This window comes from Ranitomeya variabilis, chromosome 5, assembly GCF_051348905.1.
Source record: "Ranitomeya variabilis isolate aRanVar5 chromosome 5, aRanVar5.hap1, whole genome shotgun sequence".
Taxonomy (NCBI): Eukaryota; Metazoa; Chordata; class Amphibia; order Anura; family Dendrobatidae; genus Ranitomeya; species Ranitomeya variabilis.
In genome coordinates this window covers 101,097,196-101,110,342 of record NC_135236.1, presented here as the reverse complement: position 1 = coordinate 101,110,342, position 13,147 = coordinate 101,097,196, and the positions used below count along the sequence as shown (strand labels likewise).

The 13,147-nt window shown below is 40.1% G+C and overlaps 1 protein-coding gene across 1 annotated transcript; it reads right to left on the bottom strand.

The window, feature by feature from the left end:
• Window positions 1-207: 207 nt before the first annotated feature.
• On the bottom strand, window positions 208-5,995 carry LOC143773393 (gastrokine-3-like). The gene is made up of 6 exons (XM_077260856.1): window positions 5,857-5,995; window positions 5,220-5,273; window positions 3,313-3,450; window positions 2,598-2,708; window positions 1,521-1,659; window positions 208-442 (listed from the first exon to the last, which is right to left on the bottom strand). Exons 1-6 carry the CDS (start codon window positions 5,866-5,868, stop codon window positions 354-356), a joined length of 543 nt encoding a protein of 180 aa, XP_077116971.1. The 5' UTR covers window positions 5,869-5,995; the 3' UTR covers window positions 208-353.
• Window positions 5,996-13,147: the final 7,152 nt, after the last annotated feature.

Sequence of the window (13,147 nt, the reverse complement as noted above, 5' to 3'; positions counted from 1 at the left end):
TTTTTGACCTGGTTTTATTTTTATTTTTTACAGTGTTCACCAAAGAGGTAAACTAGTGGGGCAGTTTGATAAGTCAGTTTGTTGCGGATGCGGTGATACCAAACGTGTTTTTTTTTTTTTTTCATAAAAATATTCAGGTGTCAGCTGTCATATCAGCTAAACACCCGGTGGAGCTGTGCACACAAAATCGCCATGACATATACATATATAAAACACAATTATTATTATTTATTTTCTTTTTATTATTGGTCTGTAACTGTAGAAGTTCATACAGTCTACTGGTTGATCACTGTGATTGCAGATTTTAATGTGAACTGCCTCAATCTATATGTAGATGTTGGACAGATTGGAGATTACAGATGAAATCCTGCGCAGAGACCAACATGGAGGCAGAATAAGTGAATGCCAGCACATCCATCGGCACCAAAACTTTTTTTGGGAGCTGCGGAAAAGAACACAAAGTCATTTGTAGTGTTTTTATCATTCAGATCGATATCACATGATTTATTTCACTGAATTTAGATTGAAGAAATCATTTAGCTTTAATGTTTTTGTAGATAAAGCATAAAATATAAACTACTTGGTAGTAAATAAAGTCCGTCAGCCCAAACTGAAAGTATAAATGAAGCACATAGCCTTGTTGCGGGTATACATATAGGAAAATCCCTCTTGTAGTGCTCTAATCGCTACCTGCATTCTGCAGAAACCGAAGTTTTATCAATAGGCTAATTAGGATGCTCGGTGCACCCTTTGTGCGACTAAGAGGCTCACTGCTCTGTTACACCTTGTGGCTTTAAAATTTCCCTCCTCAGTTACTAATTGACAGTAATAGCTACCTGGAAGAAGCACTGTCTGCAGAGAAGCCAGTGCTGTCAATCACAAAAGAGGAAGGCTGGGACATGCAAAACCAGTGGGCAGAGCAATGTGCTAAGCTGTTATGCCACACCAAGGGTGCACCTTAAATAGCATACGTGATTAAACATCAGTTTCTGTACAACAGGGACAGTGATTAGAACACTACATAAGCAATCTTAATAAGGGCTATATGTCTATGTACTTAGTTTATACAGTCGGCTTGGCCTGACTAATTTCCTTTAAAGAGATTTATAAAAGTTCAATAAAGGTGGGTACCACTTTGGGATCACCTATTAACCACAATGGAGAGTGACTGCAAAATTCATATATCAGTCTAGAAGTCAGCATATCAAACATTTCACTGATCTCGGTAACCACCATGTAATGCCTCCTTCGCCCTCTGGAGGTGCTGCAGCAGAAGTGAAGACTTGTTCTTGGGTTCCACCACAGACTATAACCTATTGCTTGACATTCCAGCAGTTGGACACTTTGGGGAGCTACTTTTACCAACAAGTAACTTGCCAAATAGATAACCCCTTTGTGAACATTTGTGAACAGATTTGATGGGTAGAATGGAGTGCAATTACATGAAGTCTTTGAGATTAGTGAACTGCTTGGTAGATATACATACATAGCGACAATGATTCAACCATGTGTGTACTTACTACCATCCTCGCGTGCCCAGTAGGTTGGAATTCCCCAGCAAAGGCTTTCTACAGCGTTTCCATACTGGGCAAGATCGTACACTTGTTCGTTAGACACGAAGTAATGTTTGCGCAGCTCCTCCAGATCCTTCTTCTTCTCCTGCAGCATCAAAAACATAGAAAATGTTGTCATTAGCTTCCCAATAAATGTATATACAATGATATGGACCCTATAGCCTATTATCGCATGCACAGGGGTGTAACTATATTACACCCAAGGGTTTCAATTGCACCTGGGCCCTGCAGTCCTTTTGGCCCATGTTAGAAGACCAATGCTATTATATGCCCATGATACTTAGGAGGCCTGTTGGAGATTCTGCAATGGGGCTCACAAGTATCAAGTTATGTCACTGCACACCACATGCACGTATTATCCTCCTTTTTATAGATGGAAATGTGAATCTTCTTGTTTTCATTGTCAGTATTGCTATCAAGAAGGGATCATTTAAATTAAAGACTGTGGAAGCCCTGTACAGGACATCAACTTCATGTGCCCTTGCTAGGGATGTGTGGACATGTGGAAGTTCAGGTTCTGGTACCTGACCCTAACTTTATTTCAAAGTTCAGTTCAGGTACCGGAACTTACCCGAACTTGAACCAGAACCTGAACCCCATTGAAAACAATGGAGACCAGAACTTTGGATCCGGAAACAAATTCCGGTAGAGGTGGACACAGCCTGATGAGCGACCCTCTGCAAGAACAAAATATAGGCACTTTGCAGTTCAATAATCCTGTCCAGCATGGAAAGCGAAGGTAGACAAATAGACTGGGAAAAAACAGTGGTTTGAAAGTCAATTGCATGCAATTTTTTTCACAGGGATGAAGACAAATCCCCTAATAAAGTGATTTGAAGTTTCATAACTTTTAATGCTTGCAAAAATTATTTAACAAAATGTTCATTAACCTTCATTGGCTCACACTCCAACTTTTGCAGGTCATTCAAATTTAAGAAGGAGTCTGAGTATTTCCAGTTGTCTTCTTCCCCATTATCTAGTATTTTTACAAATAAGACATGTTCAGCTTAGATGTTTATTTACCCTTCTGGTGTGAATCCACTCATTTATCCGTCCAAGACCTGGAAAGGTAGCGATATCCATATGTGCCAAGATGCAGATTCCTTTGTAGGGCATGTGGTAGGCAACAATGTTCTGGAAGCAAAACAAAAAAAAATTGGTTATCATTATTTCAAGTATTACAATTTCACAACCAATGTACACTACTTGTCCTCAAATGTATGTGAACTTGAAATGGCAATTGGAACGGTAAAGGAATTATCTATGCTAATGAATTCAATCTTAGTGGATCCACTGCTCATTCCGCTCCAAGGAATAGCTATGCAGTGCCCTGTTTTTCTTGAAAAGGTGACATTTGCTGTGAGATTGGTGCAATTCATTGGCAACCTTGAAATACGTGTAATCAATGATGTTGTCAATACTATGGATGGCAAGTAGAACAAACAAATCAATTTTAGAAAGTTTAGTGATAGTGGTAAGGTGGTTGGTAAAAGGGTTCTATGAAATCAGAAGGAACAGGACCACTCATGCCCATGGAATATGCCGAGTGTTGCACTTCAGCTCTATTAAAATGCATAGAGGGGAATTGCAATACAAGACACAGCTCTTATACTTATATTCTGGAAGGAATTATCTAGGTTCTTCTATTCTTATGGAAACTATTCAAGAAATTGGCCCTATTTAAGCAATACAGTGATGCTATTAGTATTACTAATAACCTAACACCAAGGTGACGTACCTGGCTGTAATCAAAGACGGCGTTGGCTGACTGTCTTCCGGAGAAGACATTAAACACAACCACCTTGACTTGCTCATTGACGTTCACAGTGTGGTATTCATTCTCTCCATTGTATCCTGTGCCCACATATTGAAATGACTGGAAGACACATTTGTACATGGAGTTATGACCTATATGCAATTCACGTCATTCTACGACATCTAATAGTAAGATCAACAACAGTAATTTGTGTTTATGGAGCAATATAAAGTCTACACTCTAATAATCTGATGGTATTCATATGGCAATAAGATTGAATTAGATTTACTGATGTCCTTAAAGGTTTACTCCTATCTTTAGAAGCTATCACCTGTTGATGGAATAGGTGCCAGCTTGGGATGGATACAGGTACCTTGCAGAGCTGGGTTCCTGGATTTAAATCCCACCAAGGACAACATCTGCAAGGAGTTTTGTTTGTTTCCTCCCACATTCCAAAAACATACTGATAGGGAATTTATATTGTGAGTCCCAATGGGGACAACAATGCTATAAAGCACTGTGGAATTAATGGTGGTATTTAAGTGAGTAAATAAAATAAAACTTGCTGGTCTATTGAGGTCCGAACGCGTTTTCTAAGGGACTGCTGAAAGAAGTTAATTGCGGTACTCTATGTTCAGGAGTCCCTTAGAGAATGAATGGTGTGGACTCACTCAGATGGAACATTTCAAAGCCCCATTCTAACGGTCAGATTCCCCACCAATCGGCAAGTTATTACCTATCTGGCAAATAGATGATAACTTCAGAAAATGGAAATATTCCTTTAAGCATTTCTACTCCATAATAGCTGCTGGCTAGGGTTAGGAGTTTTCCTTAGTTCCATGTTTATAACTAAAGCCTAGATTCAAAGCTGGAATCAGAAACAAGCAAACTTGGGCAAATGATATGGCCAACTGGGCTTTAGGGGTCTTTGATGATTGAGGATGAAAATTTTCTATATCTGATAAAGGGTTTAAACTACAAAAAATATCAATAGAAATGTGTGATCACTGGGGGACCCATTGCTAGGATCTCTATCGATTACTAGAAGTCCTAAGACCTTGTTCTAGAAAAATGGATGAAGTTGTTGGGCAGCACGGTGGCACAGTAGTTATTACTGTTGCTTTGCAGCAAAACATCTGCAAGGAGTGTGTAGGTCCTCCCTGAGTTTTTGTGGGTTTCCTCCCACACTCCCAATACATACTGATAAGGAATTTATATTATTATTAATAACCCCAATTGAGACTGTGATGATGATGTCTGCAAAGTGCTATGGAGTTAATGCTGCTATATAAACAAATAAAATAAATAAATGGGGGTCATGTATGTGACCTACTTCTCCATTCTGTCCATATGGGACTGATAGAGATACTCAACTACAGCACTCAACTATTTGCTTCAGTCTCATGGAAAATTAAATGGAGCAGCAGTAAGGATGCATGACCACTACTTCATTCAAACACTTCCAGAATGGGGGTATGAGACCTCTGGTGATCAGCTTGGGATCCCAGTAGTGAAGGCCCCATTTATATAAAAAATATATATAATATATATTTGTTTGGTGGGATAACCCTTCAAGGTCATATGTAGAGTCGAGGGAGATAACTGTGACCCTGGTATTACTGACAACCTACCATTATTATCTGGTTGTGGATAGTCTTTTAATTTCAGTAGAACTAGATTACATGGTAGAGAGAAAGGACTTTTACCTAATTCTACTTAAAATGGAAGAAATGGACAATTTGTCTAGAGAAGACCGTGAATTTATGATAAAGCACCTTACGTCTCTTTACAACATATTGATAAAACGCCCATTCTGACAATGAATTGTTGGCCAATAAGATTCATTGACTAGTATAACAAAAACAATTTAAAGATTACTAATCTCTTACCTCATCTCCATGTAATGGGTTTATAAAAGCGGCCAAAAAGCCCAGGAGCATCAGCTATGGAAAAAGTGAAAATAAAATTATCATTTTTTTTATAGTCCCTAATAACCTGTTTTAATAGCTAAAAGAAATGAAGTTAATTAGACAGAAAAGTAGTGATTTTCTTAATTACATTATTTCTGAGAATGAGGGCTGTTCACTTCAGCAGAAAAGAAAAGATGGATAAATTGCTGAAAATAATATTATACTATCAAAAGTATAGTATTGGTAGTCTGAGGTGGCCCATATTGGTGAGTAGTATCTCACAGAGACACCATTGTGAATTACTGGGTAGTTACAAAGAACAAAGGAGGTCATGTATAAAGATTGATATGGGGGCCTTCCTCTATAGGTAGACCGCCACATACTACTGCTTGTGAAAGACAAGTGACCCTTGGGCTCCCTCTGGTGTTTGCTACCATTGAAGTGGGGGAGGTGAGCCTCGGAGATGGCATAAATATGGCATCTACTACATTATATATTAACTACGCTATAATTTATCATCCTATACTTTACAGGACAATTCAATCTTTTATCCTATTAATCAGAATAGAACATATAATACACCTGCTTTACGTGTACTCTTTTATTGGCCACTTACCATTGTGCACATTCTCAGTGTTGTCTTCACGTCAAGAATGGGGGACTACTGTCTCCTGCACTTTTATACGTTCCAGCCAGAACCAATGAACAATGGGGCGAGATAAGGCCGCCAGCTGCAATCTGTGATACACCAGAGTAAACCCTATGTGTGCACGATCCGTGTTTGTTAAAAAGGATTGGTTTAATTCCACTCTTATGACCCTTTCCCTCCATATCAAAATCTAGGCATATAAAATGACTGCAAACAGAATGAGGGTGTCGAAATGTCATGGAAAAGAGGAATGAGTGTTTAATTATAAAGGAGAAAATATGTTGGTCCAAAAAGTATAGAGGTGAATCATAATCTAGTAATACAACCCAATATTATCTCAGCTGTTAAACCAACAACAGGGCTTCATAAAAAAAGAAGAAGAAAGAATATTATTATTATTATCAATTGTAGCACCTCATTGTGTTATTAATTTTAAAAAAAACTTTCCTCAAGAATGAAGTTGCAACACCAATAAGGAAAAGCTGTGTAATTATGCTAAATCACAGAGGGGATAAGCATGTTAAATATGTGCAAATAATGAAAAATGGAAATAAAATTTTCAAAAGATCTTAATGTATTCAGTATCGAGTATGAACTCCACGTGCAGAAATCGCCCCATTTACACATCATGTCTGCTATCAGTGAGGGTATTAATGGTGGTCTGAGGAACACTGAATGCACAAAACCTACAAGAAACAAAATAATCATATGCCCTGCTCTAACTAAATAAGTAAAAAGGCAAAAGTGCATTTAAATAACGCAGGGTTCTTAGTAATACTGTTTTTGATCAAAAAAGCATAAAAGCCATTCCACTGTCGGCAAGGTGACTCTGATCGAGACAGTCCTACGCTGTCTAATATGAAAAACCTTACCATGTGTCAGAGTTTACCTCTATGTGTATAAGGGCACACAAAGGAGCGGGTCCCGATCTGTGAACAGCAGCCATGGGAAGCTTTTTTAAATGTAATATCAAGCTCAAGGAAGGGAGGCCATGCCCTGACTTGCAAAAAAATGCAAAAATGCAAAGAAAAAACACAAAACCATTTATTTGGGTTCAAGATGGTATTCATGCAGCACAAACACATGTTCACATTGGCCATTAAACAGACAAGCCCTAAAAGAAATAAAATGATCATATACACTGTTGTAACTAAATAAGTAAAAAGCAAATGTGCAATTACGGTAAATAAAATAGGGTTCTTAGTAAGCACTGAATGCCCGTTGGATCACAAATCATCAAAATCCACTGGTAGTAGCTCCTTTTGCAATGATTTTACACAAAATATAATAAACACTGTAAACATTAGGTGGTTATGTATCAAATTCAAATATAACAACCTAAAAAGAGACATCATTCACCAGAGCTAATTAGAAAATAAATTATAATCTTTATTGAGCAAATATAAAAACTAAATAAGGGGTGAAGGATAAAATGTAAAGAAATTATCCACTACTTGGACAACTTCATGTCAAACCCCTCACTTGGCCCCGATAAAATAATAAAGCCTATGCTCACCTCCTGTGTCCACGCCATTCCCTCAGTGTCAGCAGTCGCTCTCCCCGGGGCTCTCGTGTGGTGTTGTGACATGTGACGCCAGTGCCCAATCACTGGCGTCACTGTCTCCACCTTCAGACAAATCGAGCATGAAGAGGAAGTCCAGGATCAGCTGCAGCCCGGACTTCCTTTTCATGATTGATTTGTCCAAAGATGGGGACAGTGAGGCCTGCACGAGAACCTCGAAGAGAGCGACTGCTGGCACCACAGGAATGGCAGCGGCACTGGAGGTGAGTATAAGCTTTATTAATTTATGGTGGCAAAACATTTTGATCAAGAAGGGATTGTCCTCATGGTGGCAACCACTTTAAGGTGAATATACCATGTAAAGAATGTACAGTAAGTGCTATCATAGAGTCAATAGGAAACAAATATAAAGTGCTGAGTGCTTCAAGTAAATAATAGAGTAATAGAGTATTCCTGGTTCCTCTGTATGTCTTAATGACCATGAGTTTAGATAAGTAGCAGCTGCAAACATAAAGGACAACATAATAATGGTGAATGGTGCACTATCAATTCCTGGTCAAGGATAACAGATATATGCAGCAGTATACAGAGAACACATTGTGTTAAAGTAAGTACAGACCTCACACCAGGAGCATGTTCCCTACGCATGTTTCGCCAATGCCTTTCACAAGGGACATCGAGGCAATTTATGTATATTTCCTGTTGACTCTATGATAGAACTTACCTTATTTACAGGTTATATGCACCTTACAGTGCCTTGCAAAAGTATTCAACCCCCTGGAACCTTTTCCACATACTGTATCATGCTTCAAACATAAAGATACCAAATGTAAATTTTTGGTGAAGAATCAACAAGTGGAACACTATTGTGAAGTTGAATGAAATTTATTGGTTATTTTACATTTTTGTGGAAATTCAAAAACTGAAAAGTGGGGCATGCAATATTATTTGGCCCCTTTAACTTAATATTTTTTGCGCCACCCTTTGCTGCGATTACAGCTGCAAGTCGCTTGGGGTATGTCTTTTGTACATCGGGAGACTGAAATTCTTGCCCATTCTTCCTTGGCAAACAGCTTGAGCTCAGTGAGGTTTGATGGAGATCGTTTGTGAACAGCAGTTTTCAGCTCTTTCCACAGATTCTCGAGTGGATTGAGGTCTGTACTTTGACTTGGCCATTCTAACACCTGGATACATTTATTTGTGAACCATGCCATTGTAGATTTTGCTTTATGTTTGGGATCATTGTCTTGTTGGAAGACAAATCTCCGTCCCAGTCTCAGGTCTTTTGCAGACTCCAACAGGTTTTCTTCAAGAATGGTCCTGTAATTGGCTCCATCCATCTTCCCATCAATTTTAACCATCTTCCCTGTCCCTGCTGAAGAAAAGCAGGCCCAAACCATGATGCTGCTACCACCATGTTTGACAGTGGGGATGGTGTGTTCTGGGTGATGAGCTGTGTTGCCTTTACGCCAAGCATATCGTTTGGCATTGTTGCCAAAAAGTTCGATTTTGGTTTCATCTGACCAGAGCACCTTGTTCCACATGTTTGGTGTGTCTCCCAGGTGGCTTGTTGCAAACTTTAAACATAACTTTTTATGGATATCTTTGAGAAATGGCTTTCTTCTTGCCACTCTTCCATAAAGGCCAGATTTGTGCAGTGTATGACTGATTGTTGTCCTATGGACAGACTGTCCCACCTCAGCTGTAGATCTCTGCAGATCATCCAGAGTGATCATGGGCCTCTTGGCTGCATCTCTGATCCGTCTTCTCCTTGTTTGAGATAAAGTTTAGAGGGACAGCCGGGTCTTGGCAGATTTGCAGTGGTATGATACTCCTTCCATTTCAATGTGATCGATTGCACAGTGCTCCTTGGGATGTTTAAAGTTTTGGAAATCATTTTGTATTGAAATCCGGCTTTAAATTTCTCCACAACAGTATCACGGACCTGCCTGTTGTGTACCTTGGTCTTCATGATGCTCTCAGTGCTTCAAACAGAACCCTGAGACTATCACAGAGCAGGTGCATTTATACAGACACTTGATTACACACAGGTTGATTATATTTATCATCATTAGGCATTTAGGACAACATTGGATCATTCAGAGATCCACAATGAACTTCTGGAGTGAGTTTTCGGCACTGAAAGTAAAGGGGCCGAATAATATTGCATGCCCCACTTTTCAGTTTTTGAATTTCCACAAAAATGTAAAATAAGCAATACATTTCGTTCAACTTCACAATTTTGTTCCACTTGTTGTTGATTGTTCACCAAAAAATTACATTTGGTATCTTTATGTTTGAAGCATGATATGTGGGAAAAGGTTGAAAAGTTCCATAGGGCCGAATACTTTCGCAAGGCACTGTATGTGTATCTATAATGGAATGGATATATATGCATGATATACTGAATACTTATTGTTAAACATCATTCCTCTCGCTATTGATGTATTTACCGTTTTTAATTTATTTGTGGTTAAATTTTCCCCTTCCCCCTTATGATGTTTTTATATTTGCTCAATAAAGACTATCACTTATATTCTAAATAGCTCTGGTGATGTATATTTTTCCCTTTGCAATGTTGTCCCAAATCTGTTTGATGGGAAACTAGTCCAGAGACGTTGCAGGCAATGGTAGCACATTAACATCTCGCTAATTTTGAATTTTGATCTTAATGACCAGGACATATTTTAGAAATCTGACCAGTGTCACTTTACGTAGCAATAACTCTGGAATGCTTCAACATATCCCATATAGAACTTCATGATAGTAGTAAAATTTGTTCGATTTGACTTGCATTTATTTTTAAAAATATCGCAATTTGGCAAAACTTATACTGTGTGGACCACCATGTGGGGCCATTATACTCTATTGAGCACTATGTGGGGCCCATTATACTGTATGGCACACTACACGAGGTCCATTATTCTGTATGGAGCACTATATGGGGCCTCTTATTCTGTATGGGGAACTATTTTGGGCCTATTATACTTTAGGGACCACCATGTGGGGCCATTATACTCTATGGAGCACTATGTGGCACCTATTGTACTGTATGGAGCACTATGTGGGCCCATACACATGTTCACTTATGTTAGGTGTATAGCCAACCTAATGGTGACCAAACACAATGAATAGATTGTGTGGCCAACAACTATTCTACTCTACCATGCAATAAACATGCAACATGGTTGTGCTCTCAATGGGCAGACCAGAGGAAGCCTTTGCCAACATCTCTGCGATAGCCTAAATCCTTTGTTAACAAAAGGATTGGAAATTCAGTATGCCAAATCCTTTTATCCACAAGCGAGCACTGGCTAAACCTTAAATACACATCAGATGGTCAGTGTGTTTGGGTGATGTTAATCCAATGTGTATGGCCACCCTAAGGGTACCGTCACACTCTGCAACTTTCCAACGATCACGACCAGCGATACGACCTGGCCGTGATCGTTGGAAAGTCGTTGTGTGGTCGCTGGGGAGCTGTCACACAGACCGCTCTCCAGCGACCAACTATGCCGAGGTCCCGGGTAACCAAGGTAAACATCGGGTCACTAAGCGCAGGGCCGCGCTTAGTAACCCGATGTTTACCGTGGTTACCAGCGTAAAAGTAAAAAAAAAAAAAAAACGTACATACTCACATTCCGGTGTCCTTCAGGTCCCTTGCCGTCTGCTTCCCGCTCTGACTGAGTGCCGCCGTAAAGTGAAAGCAGATCACAGCGGTGACGTCACCGCTGTGCTCTGCTCTCACTTTCCGGCCGGCAGTCAGTCAGAGTGGGAAGCAGATGGCAAGGGACCTGAAGGACACTGGAATGTGAGTATGTACGTTTTTTTTTTTTTACTTTTACGCTGGTAACCACGGTAAACATCGGGTTACTAAGCACGGCCCTGCGCTTAGTAACCTGTTGTGAACTCTATTTTTAGGCTCCCTCTAATGGTCACAAGCGGTACTGTGTAGTGTTGTCTTTCTGCAGGTTGGCTGCATCAGCTGGTTCGTTATCCTTGGTTGGGTTCCTATTTAGCTTACCTGGATACTCAGTTCCTTGCCTGCTATCAATGTATTCAGTGCTCTTCAGATTCCTTGTGATTACCTTGCTCCCAGCCTCTCCAAGACAAGCTAAGTTTTTGTCCATTCATTTTTTGATTATCAGCATTCATCATGTTTCTTGTCCAGCTTACTAAGATGTGATCTCCTCGCTTGCTGGTTGCTCTAGGGGACTGAGTTTCTCCCCCCACACCGTTAGTTGGTGCAGGGGTTCTTGAAATCTCAGTGTGGATATTTTGTAAGGGTTTTTTACTGACCGCACAGACCCCTTTACTATTTTCTGCTATCTAGTATTAGTGGGCCTCATTTGCTGAATCTGTTTTCACCCCTGTGTATGTGCCTTCCTCTTACCTCACCGTCATTATTTGTTGGGGGCTTCTATATCTTTGGGGATTATTTCTCTGGAGGCAAGAGAGGTCTTTCTTTCTCTCTAGGGGTAGTTAGTTCCTCAGGCTGGCTCGAGACGTCTAGGATTTTTAGGCACGTTCACCGGCTACTTCTAGTGTGTTTGGATAGGTTCAGATTTGCGGTCAGTCCAGTTTGCCACCTCCCTAGAGCTTGTCCTATGTTTGTTACTTAGCTGGAGTAATTCGTGATCCTCAACCACTAAGGATCATAACAGTATAGCAGGCCAAAAAAGTGTTTCATGCATCGCAGAAGTGGGATAAAAGAAGACCTGAGTACATTTTTTTTTTTTCCTCCCGCTTTTCCTTTGCTGCAGTCTGTTTAGCTTCTTTCATCCCCTTGAACTCTGGGTGGTTTTGAGCTCAGCTGCAGACATGAATGTTCAGACTCTGATTTCTAGTGTGGATCATCTTACTGCACGGGTGCAAAGTATTCAGGATTTTGTTATTCATAGCCCTGTGTCAGAACCAAAGATACCCATTCCTGAGTTGTTTTCTGGAGATAGATCTAGGTTTCAAAATTTTAAGAATAATTGTAAGTTATTTCTGTCTCTGAAACCTCGTTCCTCTGGTGATTCCGCTCAGCAAGTTAAAATTGTTATCTCTTTGTTGCGTGGCGACCCTCAAGATTGGGCTTTCTCTCTGGCGCCAGGAGATCCTGCATTGCTTAATGTAGATGCATTTTTTCTGGCTCTTGGACTGCTTTATGAGGAGCCTAATCTTGAGAATCAGGCAGAAAAAGCGTTGCTGGCTATCTCTCAAGGTCAGGATGAAGCAGAGGTGTATTGTCAAAAATTTCGGAAATGGTCGGTGCTTACTCAATGGAATGAGTGTGCCCTGGCTGCAAATTTCAGAGAAGGTCTTTCTGAGGCCGTTAAGAATGTTATGGTGGGGTTTCCCACCCCTACAAGTCTGAGTGATTCTATGGCTTTAGCCATTCAGGTTGATCGGCGTTTGCGGGAGCGCAAATCTGCTCATCCTTTGGCGGTATTTTCTGAACAGAGACCTGAGTCTATGCAATGTGACCGAACTCTGACCAGAATTGAACGACAAAGTCATAGACATCAAAATGGGTTGTGCTTTTACTGTGGTGATTCTACTCATGTTATCTCAGCATGCTCTAAACGTTTAAAAAAAATCGCTAAACCTGTCACCATTAGTATGATACAGCCTAAATTTAATTTGTCTGTTACTTTGATTTGTTCTTTGTCGTCCTACCCGGTTATGGCTTTTGTGGATTCGGGTGCTGCCCTGAATCTGATGGATTTGTCGTTTGCCAGGCGCTGTGGT